Source organism: Macaca thibetana, chromosome X, assembly GCF_024542745.1.
Source record: "Macaca thibetana thibetana isolate TM-01 chromosome X, ASM2454274v1, whole genome shotgun sequence".
NCBI lineage: Eukaryota > Metazoa > Chordata > Mammalia > Primates > Cercopithecidae > Macaca > Macaca thibetana.
This window is the reverse complement of record NC_065598.1, coordinates 15,189,443-15,206,160: the sequence shown is the minus strand read 5'-3', so window position 1 is coordinate 15,206,160 and position 16,718 is coordinate 15,189,443. Positions and strand designations below refer to the sequence as shown.

At 39.2% G+C, this 16,718-nt stretch overlaps 2 protein-coding genes across 4 annotated transcripts in view; both read left to right on the top strand.

Moving 5' to 3' along the window:
* Positions 1–16,718, top strand: part of PIR (pirin) — a 517,051-nt gene that overhangs the window by 277,217 nt on the left and 223,116 nt on the right. The window lies entirely within an intron of this gene.
* Positions 10,069–16,718, top strand: part of ACE2 (angiotensin converting enzyme 2) — a 52,925-nt gene continuing 46,275 nt past the window's right edge. The window contains exons 1-2 of one of the 3 annotated variants that reach the window (XM_050777629.1): positions 10,069–10,292; positions 11,015–11,206. In XM_050777629.1, the coding sequence (XP_050633586.1) occupies positions 11,021–11,206 (186 nt within the window). In that variant the 5' untranslated portion in view covers positions 10,069–10,292; positions 11,015–11,020. Of the gene's footprint in view, positions 10,293–10,717; positions 10,753–10,917; positions 11,207–16,718 lie in introns of those variants that run through there. The other 2 variants (XM_050777627.1, XM_050777628.1) reach the window with 2 other exon arrangements.

Genomic DNA, 16,718 nt, shown 5'->3' with positions numbered 1-16,718 from the left:
GTGCTAGCTTATGGCCACAGATGGGCCAGCATTGGGTAGGAGTGAAGAATTAATGTCATATTAAAATAAAAAGTAGAAGAATAAATTTCAGCATACATTTTTATAAAATAAAAATTATTAATGAAACCAACTGGAGGGATTTCCATTGCTGTTACCTCATTCCTTGACACCCACTTTCAGTCATCAATGAGCTTTGGCATCACGGTAGTTGCAACGTAAATATGGTTCTTTTCATACAATGCTGGAGTGTCCTCATTTCTCTTGTTGCCTAAAACATTAATTGTGGGCTGAGATATCTGGCTCAGGGAAAAGACTAACCAGTGTTCAACACTTGGCTTGGCTACTTAGTAAATAATAGCATGACCTTGGGAGAAGAAGCAGCTTGACTGAGGTAAATTTCATTTATGCCCTCCCCACGCCCCCCCGCCTTTTTTTTGAGATGGAGTCTCGCTCTGTCACCCAGGCTGGAGTGCAGTGGCGCGATCTTGGCTCACTGCAACCTCCACCTCCCGGGTACAAGCAATTCTTCTGCCCCAGCCTCCTGAGTAGCTGGAACTACGGGCGTGCACTACCATGCCTGGCTAATTTTTGTATGTTTAGTAGAGAAAGGGTTTCACCATATTGTCCAGGCTGGTCTCAAACTCCTGACCTCAGGTGATCCACCCACCTCAGCCTCCCAAAGTGCTGGGATTACAAGCCTGAGCCACTGCCTGGGCCTTTCATTTTCTTCATCTATAAGAAGGTAGTAACAATGCCGTTTTTACAGGGTCATTTGGTAGATTCAGTGACAACACATGTAAGGCATTTAGCCCAATGCCTGACTTATAGTAATCATGCTGTTTTTCTCTCACATCTTTTACCATAGTAACTTGAATCATAGCTTCCAAATCTCATTTTGTTCTAGAAAATTTTTCCACCTTTTTTTCAGTTGATGCTAATCTCTACCCATCACATTCTGTGGATGGGCAAAGAAACAGATGAAGTATGCCATATGAAAATGAATTATGCTACACACAGGGTAGACAGCTGAGCTTCTTTCCCTCTTCTTCCTCCTTACTACTGAGTTGCTGAACAATGTCTGTATTCAATAAATATTTATTGTGTGTATCTATTATGCACCAGCCACTTTTCTAAGCAGCTGAAGATACAGCAGTGAACAAAATAGAGAAAAGTTCCTGCCCTCTTGGAGCTTATATTTTAGTGGAGAGAGACAGATAATAAAGGAATACATTAGTAAAACATGTCATTATCAGTACAGTGTAGCAGATGGTGGTGTCATGAAAAAAATATAGGATGGATGTTGTATAAATAGTGCCACTATATGTGTATGTTGTGGTGATAGGGAGGATAAATTTTAATTAGGTGATTGGGTAGCTTGAGCTCTACTCCTTGACTCATTAAAAAAGAGAATCATAATATTTAAAAAACAATTCAAGTCATCAGATTGGCAGGAGGCAAAAACAGCGTTTAGTAAAATTGGGACTTTATATCCTTGACCAGCATTCCTGGGACCACTGCTGGATTTAGTAAAGCTGGCTCTATTGAGTTATTGTTCCGTTAGTTCTCTGTGAGGTCTCTTCTTCCAACTTAATAGAAGGGACTCTGAGTGAATAGGAAGGTTGAGGTTGGAGTCTGTAACTAGCTTTGACCAAGCCCCACTGATGGCTCAGACCAGACAAATCCCTTAGAAGATGAGGAGGGAGGAATACAATGAGGTCTCGAAGATGAGCCTGCTAGACCTCAAGAAGACAACTACTGTTGAACATTTCCAGTTGGATCAGAAAACATGACTCTTATACACAATCCATAGACTGAGGTGGAGGCCAAGAAAATAAAGGTGTATTTTAAGATATTTAGAGTCAATTAGGAAGCACTGACCAAAGTATAAAATTCTTCGGTCACCCTCAGACTCTAGCTGAGATGCCAGAGCTGGTTCCACAAGTCTTCTATGCCTTAAATGCCCACCAATGTTGCAGCCTTGACCTGGATTGGGTCTAAGCCCTTGACTTTGACTATCTGTCATGTCAGCTGACTTTCCTGAACTGGCACCTTGTCTCAATTTAACCACCCTATGCTTCTGAGATGTTTCTACTTTACCATAAACCAGTGAGGACTACGATGCTCTGGCCAAGATCCTGAAACTCCTGTTTCTCTTTCCTGTTCATTCTACAGATGGCTTTTTTCTTTTTTTTTTTTTTTTAAGTCCTGGGATACATGTGCAGAATGTGCAGGTTTGTTACATAGATATACATGTTCCATGGTGGTTTGCTGCACCTATCAACCCATTACCTAGGTTTTAAGGCCCGCATGCATTAGGTATTTGTCCTAATGCTCTCCCTCCCCTTACCCCCCTACCTCCCGACAGGCCCCAGAGTGTGATACTCCCCTCCCTGTGTCCATGTGTTCTCATTGTTCAACACCCACTTATGAGTGAGAACATGTGGTGTTTTTTGTTTGTTTGTTTTGTTTTGTTTTTGTTCCTGTGTTAGTTTTCTGAGAATGATGGCTTCCAGCTTCATACATGTCCCTGCAAAGGACATGAACTCATTCTTTTTCATGGCTGCATAGTATTCCATGGTATATATGTGCCACATTTTCTTTATCCATTCTATCATTGATGGGAATTTGGGTTGGTTCCAGGTCTTTGCTATTGTGAATAGTGCTGCAGTAAACATACATGTGCATGTGTCTTTATAGTAGAATGATTTATAATCCTTTGGGTATATACCCAGTAATGGGATTGCTGGGTCAAATGGTATTTCTGGTTCTAGATCCTTGAGGAATTGCCACAGTGTCTTTCACAATGGTTGAACTAATTTACACTCCCACCAGCGTGTCAAAGCATTCCTATTTCTCCACAGCCTTGCCAGCACCTGTTGTTTCCTGACTTTTTAATGATCGCCATTCTAACTGGTGTGAAATGGTATCGTATTGTGGTTTTGATTTGCATTTCTCTAATGACCAGTGATGATGAGCTTTTTTTCATATGTTAGCCACATAAATGTCTTCTTTTGAGAAGTGTCTGTTCATATCCTTTGCCCACTTTTTGATGGGGTTGTTTGTTTTTTCTTATAAATTTGTTTAAGCTCCTTGTAGATTCTGGATATTAGACCTTTGTCAGATGGATAGATTGGAAAAATTTTCTCCCATTCTGTAGATTGCCTGTTCACTCTGAGGATGGTTTCTTTTGCTGTGCAGAAGCTCTTTAATTAGTTCTCATTTGTTGAGCTGGGCGTGGTGGCTCACACTTGTAATCCCAGCACTTTGGTAGGCTGAGGCGGGTGGATCACCTGAGGTCAGGAGTTTGAGACCAGCCTGGCCAACATAGTGAAACTCCATCTCTACTAAAATCATACAAAAATTAGCTGGGCGTGGTGGTGGACACCTGTAATCCCAGCTAGTAGGGAGGCTGAGGCATTAGAATCGCTTGAACCTGGGAGGCGGAGGTTGCAGTGAGTCGAGATCGTGTCATTGGACTTCAGCCTGAGCAACAAGAGTGAAACTCCATCTCAAAAAGAAAAAAAAAAAATTGATCCCATTTGTCATTTTTGGCTTTTGTTGCAATTGCTTTTGGTGTTTTAGTCATGAAATATTTTGCCATGCCTAAGTCCTGAATGGTGTTGCCTAGGTTTTCTTCTAGGGTTTTTATGGTTTTGGGTTTTACATTTAAGTCTTTAATCCATCTTGAGTTAATTTTTGTAAAAGGTGTAAGGAAGGGGTCGGCTTTCTGTTTTCTGCATATGGCTAGTCAGTTTTCCCAGCACCATTTATTAAGTAAGGAATCCTTTCCCCACTGCTTGTTTTTATCAGGTTTGTCAAAGATCAGATGGTTGTAGATGTGTGGTTTTATTTCCGAGGTCTCTGTTCACAGATGGCTCTTCTAAGGAGAGTTGTTTCAAGTAACTTTCCCCCCTCTTTATCCTTCCAATTTCCCTCCTGAGGTCTAGACTTCAATAATTTTCAGTACACTGGGATTTTGAAGAGGTAAGATCTTTTCTTTTTAGTTTAGCTGAGAGACAATATTTGACTAACCATCTCTAGCTGAGAATTCTCCAATTTGTATCTCCATCCTTGACCTCTCTGCCAAACTCCAGATTTGCCTTCTCAACATCTACACTTGGGTTGCCAATAGATATCATAAACTTAACTAAACTTCCAGTCTTCCCTTTAAGCCTATTTTACCAGCAACCTCCTTCTAGTTGTTCAATCCAAAAACCCTGGAGTATCTTTTACTCTTTCTTTCATAGCCTACATCCAATTCACCAGCAAATCTCGTTTGCTCTACTTTTAAAATGTATTAAAAATCCAATCACGTCTCATCAACTCTACTGTTACCAGCAAGCCACCATTATATTTCATTTGGATTATTGCAATAGCTTCCTCAGTGGTCTTTCTGCCTGTAGTCTTGCCCCATATGTGGTTTGTTTTTCGTATAGTGGCCAGAGGGATTCCTTTTTTTTTTTCTGAGGCAGGGTCTCACTCCTGTCGCCCAGGCTGCGGTTCCATGGTATGATCATGGCTCACTGCAGCCTCAACTTCCTGGTTTCACATGATCCTACCACCTCAGCCTCCCAAGTAGCTGGGACTACAGGCACATACCACCACACCTGGCTAATTTTTTGTAGTTTTAGTAGAGATGGGGTTTTGCCATGTTGCCCAGGCTGGTCTTGAACTCTTGGATTCAAGAGACCCTCCCGCCGTGGCCTCCCAAAGTGTTGGGATTACAGGTGTGAGCCACTGTGCCTGGCCCAGGATTTCTTTTAAATGTAAGTGGTACTGTGTAACTCTTCTGTTCAAATTCTACCATGCATCCCATCTCACTTAGGATAAATGCTCATGTTTTGCTTCTAAAGTCTTAGATGTAAATTTATACTAGTGATTTCCTTGCTCTAGTGCTCCCTGATATTTTGTACAGTGTAGGTATCAAAATAAATTAGGGTTACTGTGGCAAACACTGTACTATCGTAAATTCAGGCCAGTAACAATCAGTATAACCTTCTTGGAATCCAATGTTTATTCTTACAGATTTGAACTCTGTCTATTGAAACTATTTATCAATTTGGTTAATGAAGATTATCTTTGCTGTATCTTTAGTGTTTGAAATGTTTGTTTTCTGGTGCCATAAAGAAATAGTATTTGAACATAGATTTAATTTTTTTAGTAAGGCTGTTTTTATACTTTCTGTAGAAAGGGTCCACTTGCCAGTCGTTTTGTTACGAGAGTATACCGAACAAAGGAGATAGGGTTATAAATAACTTGACGCGTCTACCCTACTGTTGTGTCTGGTTTTTATTGGCTGGAATGGGACCTCACATTTTGTGTTTGTCTTGATTGGCTAGCAACTTAGAACTTTTTCAAAGAGGCAAAGGCAGAGGAGAACAAAGGAAGGAGGAAGTAACTTGTGGAATGTTGAGAAAGGTAAAAACCCCTTCAAATAAGGAACAGGAACAGGCTATGACCTAATGCTTGTTTGGAGCAGTATTAAGGATGCCAGGGCAAATATTTAGGTTAAATTGTGGGGGCTAAGAGCATAAAGTACATTGATTTTTTTTTATTATGGCTAGCAGATATTTAAGAATGTTAACACAGGTTTTTGAATGAATTTTGCTTCTAAGAGAAGTTATTATTTATTCCTAATTAGACAGGGAGGAAAGTCTTTGAAGAGGAACCTCTACTTTACTTTTTACATTTAGGAAAAAAGGGACTGCTATGCAACTAAAAATGTAAACAGGAAAGAGCTTTAGCTTTTGTTTCGGGCTGAGAGGCCAACTTGTTATTTATTTTCTGTAAAGCACTTATAAATTCACTTTGTGTGATAAACATGTGGTCAAAATCAATTGTACTGAATGTAAATAGTTCTTGACCATGCAAAGTTTTGAATTTCTCTGTGCGTTGTATTCCTGATACCCTTCCTTGTTCTGTCAGCAGTATTAATCAATAAGAAATTGAACAAAACATCCTTTCTTTTCTGATGTTTACCGAAGTTATCCACCCAACTTGGGGAACTGGAAGAGGTTTCTCCTATAGCTATTTGGCAACCTCACCATTTGTGACTCAGTTGGAAGGATATAAAAAGTTGAACAGTAAGGGAAATATGGATTTCAAAGTCTATGTACTTTGCTCTAGCAGAATAAAGACCCACCCTCAGATTTCAGCCTATGAAAAGGGAGGTTTCTAGTTGAACTCCATGGTTATCTAGTTTCCATTTAGGTTTTAGCAGATAGCAGATCAGAAACAGGGAGGGGACTTGTGGAGGGCAGGGCTACTAAAAGTTGATACTGTGACTGTGAACTCAGAATGTGCAGAAACAGCAGAATTAATAGCAATAAAGCTGTTGAGCCATTTAATGTAAAGCCTTGAAGACATTGTGACATTATAGCTTAGCCAGTAAATATTATTTAAGATGATGACACTGAGTCATCTGAAAAATAACCCTAAAATAATGTCCAGGCAACATCCCGATCAGGATGGAATATATTGAAGAAAAATTTCTACCTAAAATGGTTTAAAAATGTATAACTGGTGTAATCAAAGCAGTACATTTTAATTTTGCTTATGCGGGCCTGCCTCTTCTCAGAATATGACAGATTGATGAGGACTTATTAGACATACATGAAGTTAGCAGATAACTGAACCCATGACTCTGTGGAGAGAAAAGGTCTCTTAAGACATCTGGGATCAAAATGCAGCCCCATTGCCTATCAGTTGTGGAAGTTTGAATTAATCATAGGAACATTTGGTTTCCTTAATTATAAAATGGATATCACTATTTCTACCTGTAAAGTTGTTGTGAAGAGTTTATGTACCAGACCAGGTACAAAGCATATGCGACCAACAGATACAACATCTGTAAATATTGAGAGGGAGTCATTTACCTTTATGACTTTCCCCTTCTTCCTCAAGATAGCGTGACAGACTCAAGTTTTCTCTTCTCTGTATGTAGGAAGTTTTATACCAGGACCTGACCATGATTGGGTGATGAAAGCACGCTGAGAGGTTCTCCATGGCTGGGCTCACGTAGACTGCTGGCTGACTCCCCTTTCCTTTCATGTATGACTACTCATCCCATTGGTGAGCTCCTCCATCCTGCTGTTTCAGCACAGACTAGCAGAATTCTCCTACAATGCAGGATCCTACAGTCCAAATAGACCTTTGAGTCAAACTCCCAGCCAATCTCTGTCTGCTGCAGTGTCTTTGAAAGATAACCTTGCAGATGGCTTGATTAAACATTCCAGTGTGGAAGTTCCCTAATTATTACACAGCTTGTTTCATTTTCGGTGGCTTTTATTACTAGGCTTACAGCATCACTCTCTGTGTTCTTATGTATTAATTCATATAATATGACATCCCTATGAAATGGATATAAAACTATCATTGGCTTTGAAATAAATTAGGTGCAGGGACGATATTACCTGCCTAAAGTCACACAGCTAACAAGTGGCAGAGTAAATCCACCATGCTAAGTCTTCTTCTAAATGACAGTACCATGATAGAGGAAAGCTGTCCACCCTGTCTTCTCTTCCATATCTAAACCATTCTCCAAATTATATTATTTTTAGATCCATCTGCTCTCTTATTTATTTTCCTCTGGATACTCTCTTGTGTGTCTCTAAAACTGTGGTTCACAGAAATGAATGTGATAGTCTAGATTATTTTGTATCTAATACTTATATTAACAAAGTCTAATATAGTATAAGATGTACTTATAGGCCCATTACTTTTTGCTGGGCCTCCTAGTTGGATCTTGAAGCTCATACTAAGCTTTTATTCAACCAGCTAGACTGGGCTGCTACAGTAGTTCACTAACTAGTCTCCCTGCTTCCATCCTTACCCCTTTAGTGTCTATTCTCTAAGGAGCAGCCAAAGTGACCCTGCTAAAGCTTCTACTAGATCACTTCTCTGCTTGAAGCCTTCCAGTGTCTTCCCATGTTGCTGAGAGTAAAGCTAAAGTTTCACAGTTAATTGTTTTTAAGACTCTCCTGGTGCGACCCTAGCTTCTTCCTGGACTTCACCTCCTGCCACTTTCCCCTGCACACTGAGCTCCAGTCACAAAGATCTCTGATGTTCTTGAAATCTGCCTGCATCCTTTACACTTGCTGCTCCCTCTGTCTAGGAAAACTTCTTCACCCAGAGATCCGCACAGCTTTCATCACTTCTCTCGGGTCTCTGCTCAAATGTCACCTTCTCAGAGAGGCCCTCCTTGTAGAAAATCCCTCTCCCTACCCCATGATTCTCTATCCTCCATTTCTTACTTATAATAAGTCATGTCATTAATCACTAACTATTTTTGTCTTCCCTCTATTCTCACCTCATATAATACAATATTTATTAGCTTATGTTCAATATCTAGAATAGTGTTTGGCATATAGTAGGTAGTCAATAAACAATTATTGAAGCAAGATTCTTGTTGTTTTGGACATGAATTGTTGTTTATCAGAGGACTGCCTAATCCTGTACTGTGTGATTGTTTCAGGGGACATTTGGATCTCATCATGGCATTTTACGTTTTGTTAAATCCCTTATTGAAAAGGAAGATACACTATGTCTTTGGATATATTTTTTTACTATTATATTCTATCAGAGAGGAGATAGGGCAGGCAGCATCTGACTTATTCCTAGTGAATTCCTCATGGACCAGAGATATATTTTTCCAAGTGCAAACCACATTCTAAAAATTTTACTTTATAGCTTTACTAGGTGTTAAGGTCAAACTTCCCTTTACCATTATGATATCCACCCCCTCCCCCAATCTTTTTGAAACATAGAACATCTTTCCTGCATCTTTGGTCTTCTAATTTTTTCTGATTCTCCATTTTTTTCTCAAAGACAATACTTTCCTTTAGGCCAATTGTCTTTCTGGGTCTCATCCCCTGGGTCTTCAGTGAATTCTTTCCATTCTCGGAATGGGCTCAGAGAGAATGCTTCTGGGGAACTATCAGAACATTGACATCTTCTCAAAAAAGTGTGAACAAAAATTCCAGTAATTCAGTCAGTGCTTGCAGTTGGCCATTCTGGGCTAGTTTTTCTACAGAATCACTGTAGACAATTCTCCCTTTTCCCTTGCTTCTCAAAGTTTCTTGGCTTCTAGCATTTTCCTGCCTCATTGCTATCCCAGGCTCCTTGTTCATTTATTCTTAGCTTTCAGATTTTATATCTTGCTTTCTCCGTTTCAGTTTGATCAAGTTAATTGTATTTTCTGCCTCAGTGAATTGAATTTGGACTACTCCCATTTTTTCCACTAAATCCACGTGTTTCATTCAGGAACTTACCTGTGTAGAAATTTATTTGCGCTTTTATTACAGTCACATTTCAACTTTTTGTTCAGATACTCGTGTACTGTCCTCTTTCTTGCCTGTTTTTTCTCCTAATATGTGCAAGAAGTGAGTGGATCTAGGCTTCCTGGAATGTGGGAGGAGCCTTTCTGAAATTTCTGCAATGATTTTTTTTTTACCCTCATCTCACTTTCATTTAAAATTCTTTATTATTATTACTTATATTTGTGAACTGCTTTATTTCTTAAAAGGAGAGTATATTTTGATTCACATCAAGGGAAGTAAGAGTCCACCTCTTTTTGATGCAGCATAACTAAATCTATCATCTTCACTGAGGCACAAGGCCCTCTGTCACACTTTATCTATGCCTCCATTATTGCTTTTAGACTGTTGACCACAACTTCATTAAGAGCCTATACTGTAGAATCAGAGTACATAGATCCATGTTCTGATTCCATCATTTGTTAGCTGAGTGAGATATAGCAATTTACTTAAACTTAGTTTCATAATTCATAAAATGGTGATAAAATATTTGCCTATAGGTTTCTTGTCATGTTCAAATGAGATATTATAACACAAAGCACTTTGAATAGTTACTTATAATTGTTTTTTTCCTATTCTACAATAATACACACAACTTTGGAATAAGGAAAAGCAATGGACATTTTTTTAAAGGCTTGATTATTGCAATGTCACCTGAACCTGGAAGACTTGTTTTTCTGAGTGAAGAAATATTTTCTCTGTGTCAAAGTTTCACAATCATCGTCAAGTAGGCCCTTGAACCCTGCCATTTAAAGTGCTCCTCTCTTTGATCTGTGGCACTCATACATACACTCTAGTAATGAGGACACTGAGCTCGCGTCTGAAATTTAACAAGATAACCACTAAAATCTCTTTGAATTCTATATTGTTGTGATCCTGTGGCTACAGAGAATCAGGAGTTGACGTAGACACTCTTTGGATTTCATACTGTATGGAGGCTTTCTTACTTCCACGTGACCTTGACTGAGTTTTGAATAGGTAAGTGAAAGAGAAGGAGGCACTCAAAGAAGTCAGCCATAGAACCAGTGTGAGAAACAGGAAATGAGCTTTTTTGAGTTTTGCAAAGGCAGATCAGGAGAGTTGACCTGCGGAGTGGAGAGTAGTCATAATTTTTAAAAAATGGCCATGGAAATTAAAACTGATCAGAAATATGAATTCCATAAAGACAAGGGCAAAGTCTTGTATTTTGAGGGGAAAATGTTACCCAAGTAGAGAGTCTGTGAATATGATCTTGAAATAAAAATAAATGAGAGATAACTGACTATTAATGAAATTGTCTGAAAACCATACAAACACCAACATTATCTTCATGATCCCTAATTCTAGACCTCTTTGGTCACTGTAAAATTATAACATTTCCCATGTATCTTTAACAGCTTTCTAGGAAAACATTAACCAAAAGTACCGGTTTTGATTTGGCCATAAAGTGACAGGAGAGGTAAGGTTCTCTAGGATTAAAGAATAACGTTTTCTTATTTGATTTACTTTAAAAAATTATTCTGAAATCTGTTACATATCTGTCCTCTCCAGGATGAACTTTATATTGGTTCAGCAGATTGTTTACTGTGCTCTTCTTTTTCTTTTTTTGGTCTTTCCTGCTCAGTGCCCAACCCAAGTTCAAAGGCTGATAAGAGAGAAAATCTCATGAGGAGGTTTTAGTCTAGAGAAAGTCATTCAGTGGATGTGATCTTGGCTCACAGGGGACGATGTCAGGCTCTTCCTGGCTCCTTCTCAGCCTTGTTGCTGTAACTGCTGCTCAGTCCACCATTGAGGAACAGGCCAAGACATTTTTGGACAAGTTTAACCACGAAGCCGAAGACCTGTTCTATCAAAGTTCACTTGCTTCTTGGAATTATAACACCAATATTACTGAAGAGAATGTCCAAAACATGGTGAGTTCTCATGGCTCTATTGGGCTATTTGTTGCCTCTTAAAAATTAGATTACTGCCCATGAAACTGAAAAGGGAAATCAAAGAAATGCTCTGAGTTGTGAGATTGGATGTTTGCCTCCATATCCCTGATTTTGGAGTCCCAGATAACTAAACTTAATTCACCCTGGGGTTCATTCAGAAAATTGTTACAAAATAATTCACTGGTCTCAATCCAGATGCTTGGAAACAAGTGAATATTCTTTATAAAATTACCGCCATAATTCTCATCACAGTCAGGATTTCAAAGCATTTTCATGGAAATTCCATAAGTTATTGAGTTAATAATTTTCTTTAGTCTACAATATCAATAGGAATATCTAAAGATTCTCTACAAATGATATATTAACTGAAAAATGCAACTGGAGGCTTAGTGAAAGAACTAACCAGTAATTAAGCTAATCAGGGCTTGGGTGAGGCTGGACTTGGGAATTCCTTTTCTCTTTGTCACGGACCTCCAAGGGACTCCCAAAGGTCACAGAATCCAGGCAGAGCCCTCCAAAACAAAAAAAAAAAAGAACAACAAAAAAACCATGATTAAACCAGTTCTGACAAATATCAGAATGCTCTGGGAAAGCCAGATGCTTTGTTAAACAAGTGCAAGGACTTAGGAATTTCTTCTCTCACAGATCCCAGAACAGTATCCTTACATATTTAAGTGCTGAGAAATCAAACAACTTTATTTAAGAAAAGGTTATATGTACTGACTCACTAAATTAAACACAGCATAGTTTTATTTTAATGAGACTTTCTGATGATCAAGTTTATCTTCTTTGGGATTAACAATAAATGAACTTCTTAGAGTAAATAACTTGCTCTGTAATCCCCAGTTTTGAATATTTGCTGATGAATAACCCACTCTTAACTGAAAATAAGTAAAATATTTGAAATTACTGGCTGGGTGCGGTGGCTCACACTTGTAATCCCAGGACTTTGAGAGACCAACGTGGGTGAATCATCTGAGCTCGGGAGTTCGAGACCAGCCTGGGCAACATAGCAAAACCCTGTCTCTACAAAAAATGCAAAAATTAGTTGGATGTGGTGGCACACGCGTGTACTCCCAGCTACTCGGGAGGCTGAGGCAGGAGGATCACTTGAGTCCGTGAGGCAGAGGTTGTACTGAGCTGAAATCTTGACACTGCCTGGGAGACAGAGTGAGGCCCTATCAGAAAAAAAAAAAGAGAGAGAGAGAGAGAGAAAGAAATTACCATTAATATTTCTAAGGCCACTTAGTGCTTCAAATCTTGGTGTTTGTGATATACTTTTTACCTCAAAGAAGGTTTGCAAAATCTGAAAAAAGTTCTTCCATAAAATAAATACTTATAATATGCCATAAAGTAAATTTTTGGCAGCTCAATATACAGACAAGTATTTGGAAAACGATTCAAACTATAACCAAAGCAGAATTTTGCCACCCAAAATATTGTTTCTAGTGGTAAACAATAACCGCTTAAGCCACTGAGGTTTGTTATTTGTTATTTAGTGTTACATAACAGGAGGTTATTTGTTATGTACTAAATAAGAAACAAAGTTGCTTGTTATGTAGTATTACGTAACAAAAAACAAACAGTTGTTATGTAGTATTACTGTAGCAATAAATAACTGATACAGGAACGAAAATTTGGGCTGCATGACATGTGTATGTTCATATCCTATCAGAGTGACATGATTGAGGATAATCTACCATTCCCATATTGTCCTATGGTGTAACTTTCAGAAGTCAGAATATCCTTGTCAGCCTATGGATTTGACCTAATGTGGTGATCCTTATGTCAAGCTCTGAGAATATACCTCAAAATAATAGAAGGCATCAAAACTTGATCAGTATAGTATCATAAAGCTGCTGATGTAGAAGTGTGGAGAGGTCTATCAGATAGAGATATGGGGGAAAAAAGGCTTGGTTAAAACAGGTTTCCAAAGCTCTGTCCCTTTCTCTGCCATTGTGGTATGTGTGGTTGACTCCATTTCTCATGTTTTCTTACAAGACTTTCAGGATCAAGCAATTCCTGGCCAAAAAACAAAAGCAAGGATACGTCGTAGCTACTTCTTGGTGAGTTACCAGAAGCCATGAAGAGAGAGCATGAAGCCCATACTTTTTTTTTTTTTTTTTTTGGAAGGGTCTCGCTCCATTGTCCAGGCTGGAATGGAGTGGCATGATCGTGATTCATTGCAGCTTGACCTCCTGGGCTCAAATAGTCCTCCCACCTCATTTAAATTTTTTTTTTTTGTAGAGAAGAGACCTCACTTTGTCTCCCAGTCTGGTCTTGAACTCCTGGGCTCAAGCGATCCTCCTGCCTCAGCCTCCCAAAGTGCTGGGATGACAGGCATGAGCCACTGCACTTAGCCTATCACACTTACTCTTTGCGTGGTCTCCAGAGCTTCTTCAGCCCCCTGCTGCCAGGGCCCCTAGGGTCTTGGGCATGCTCCATTTCTGAACCTATTCCTGTCTCCAGGGATAGAGTCACAGTGAACTCAGCAGGATGATTCTAAACCGCTATTCTGTATATACCCAAGGAAATTTCATCCCTGTCTTTAATGAGTCTGTCCCATGCCCCTTAATACACATGAACACCTACCCACAGGTACAAGTCGGGGAAGATCACTGTGCAGCACATAAAATAAAATTCAGGGGTGAGCACTTTTTTTCCCATGAGATAAAATTAGGAAAAAATAAAAATGTTCATACAGGTTAAAAATTGTAAATGTTAAAATATTAAACCTCCCATCTAAAATAAAGAAAAAATAATTTCTTAAATCCTAAGCTTGAGTTATGGAATTCACATTCTTATAATTTACATTACCTATTTTGTTAAATGGAATGTGTTTTTTTTTTTTTTTTTTTTTTTAATATGCAAGTACCTGGCCATGTTTAGAAAGTAACCAAGGCAGCTTTTGTCTTTGAACCCAATGTGGTTTTGACAGCTCTATCTGGAAATTGAGCCAGCATATGGGAGCCAAAGGTGAAGGTTTTCCTGGGAGATTTTTGGGCTCCAAGGTACTGGATAGATGCTAAAGATTCCATTCAGGTTTTCATTTTCTGTCTTCATGGAACTCTCACACCTACAGGGGAAGAAATGGTTTAGAGGTTACTAAAAGTATATAGCCTGGTTTAGGCGATAGTGAGCTATAGAAAAAGAGAAAATAAGTTGTCAATACTTTAAATCTCAAACTACTTCTTACAAAAGGATTTTAATAGTTTAAATACAATTATCACAAGTTGGGTAAAGACCACCAGACCTATGGCCTAAGAAATCATATATTTAATTTGTGCATATAGTTAGGGCCAAAAAGAGCAGAGTATCTTTTTGAATGTTTTAAAATATAATTTAGGATTTTACAGCTCCAGTCCTTGAAATTACAAAGGATCTCTTTCAAGTCGGGAAAATGCTATCCATTGCAGTTATAGATGGGGTTTAGAGAGTGTTTTAATTTCTTGTGATTCTCTCAAACAATGTGTGCCTTACTCCCAAAACTCCCTTGTATGGCTACAGAAATTGTTGCAGTTTTAGTTGCTACTCTCCTGCCTTTGCCCAGAGGTAGTATGGAATGCCACGAATTTTATCTGTAATGGTTTCTTTCAAGCCTGGGGCTATGTAAACTGCTATATATGTTTCATTCCATTCATCATTCAGCCTACATATAGCTATCAACCGCTAAATTATCTGATAGGTATGCATGAACTGACTGATTCTTTGCATAACTGCTAAGCTGTCTGTTTTATTTAGGCTTGGGAGCCGTAGGGTAAGGATATGGAATAAATTGTAAATAATATTAAAAGAATAGCTTGGCAAGGAATAATACATCCTCAGAGGCCAAAATGCAAGGCAACACAAAGTGATTTTTTTTGGTGTTATAATTATAACACATGTAGGATGGTAGTGATAAATAAAATATAATTGGATAGCCTCAAAATTCTCACATATAGTATGATAAACAATGTTCTGAGACTGAGGCCTTTGGGAGGTTGTGAGTTATTTCCTGTAGATAGAGAGTAAAATTATTCCTATAATTTGGTATGAAAGTTTTACCAGAAATTTTGCTTCACAGTAAATCATCTGGATTGGGTGAAGCCAGGTAGGGATTGAGAAGTGAGTCAGGTGGGTTGCATAGATGCGTCTGTGCTGCAGACCAAATTCCTCTTCCCGTAGCTCACTTCTTCCCACTCCTGCATGTTACAGAGAAGACTAGACTGTGTCAAACACAATCTGTAGGATAATAGTTCAGAGCATTAGCTTCGAAAATAAACACTGGGTTGGTGCCCTGGTTCTTCTAATTTCTAGCTGTGTGACCTAGGGAAAGTAACCTGCTGTGTGCCTAATTTCCCTTATTTGCAAAGTTGAGACAATAACAACTCCCTCACAAGGTTGGTTGTTGTGAAGATTAATCAAAAAGCAGTTTCTGAGAGGTTGTGAGTGTTCAGGAAAGAGAGAAATTGCTTTCCTTTTTTTTTTTTTTTTTTTTTTTTTTGAGACAGATTCTCATTCTGTCATTCAGGCTGGAGTGCAGTGGCACAATCATGGCTTACTGCGCCTCGACTTCCCCAAGCTCAGGCAATCTTCCCACCTCAGCCTCCTGTGTAGCTGGGACTACACGTGCGAGCCACCACACCTGGCTGATTTTTGTATTATTCGCAGAGATGGGGTCTCGCCATGTTGCCCAGACTTGTCTCAAACTTCTGGGCTCAAGCGATCTTCCGACCTCAGCCTCCCAAAGTGCTGGGATTACAGGCATGAACCACCACACACAGCCTATTTTCCATTTTCACTGCCACTATTTTCTTTATCTCTTGTGTGGTTAATTACTGCCACTTCCGTGCACCATTTCCATCATGTCACATGCGTAGTCAAAACGCTCAGTGACTGCTTAATTCTCAGAGGGTAAAAGTGAAATTCCTTGGCCTGGAAAGTGCAATCATGCCTGAAGTTCTACCTGTGGGAGCTGTACTAGTTATCTATTGTGCAAAAAGTTACCACAAGCTTAGCAGATTAAAACAAAGCATATTTATTATCCCACAGTATCTGTGGGCTAGGAGTCCAGGCACAGTTCAGCCGGATCTTCTGCTTCTAAGTCTCATATGGTTGCATTCAAGGTGCTGGCTAGAGCTATGGTCTCTTCTGAGGCTTGATTGGTGATGGATCTACTTCCTCGCCAATGCAATTACTCAGAGGCCATCTTTAATTATTTGCCATGTGGCCTTTTCCATAGGGTAGCTCACAACGTGGCATCTTGCTGCAACAAGTCAGCAAAGGAGAGAGTCTTCTATCAAGATTAAAGTTAAAATCTTATGTAACATAAACATGAACATCCTGTCACCTGTGTTGTATGCTATTGGTTGAAAGTAAATCACAAGTCTGCTCATACTTATGGGGAGGGGATCACACAAGGGTGTAACCACCAAAGGCAGAGATCATGGGAGCATTCCTAGAGTCTGTCTGCCACAGGGCCAGGATCAAATGCTGGTGGCTGATTGCCAGC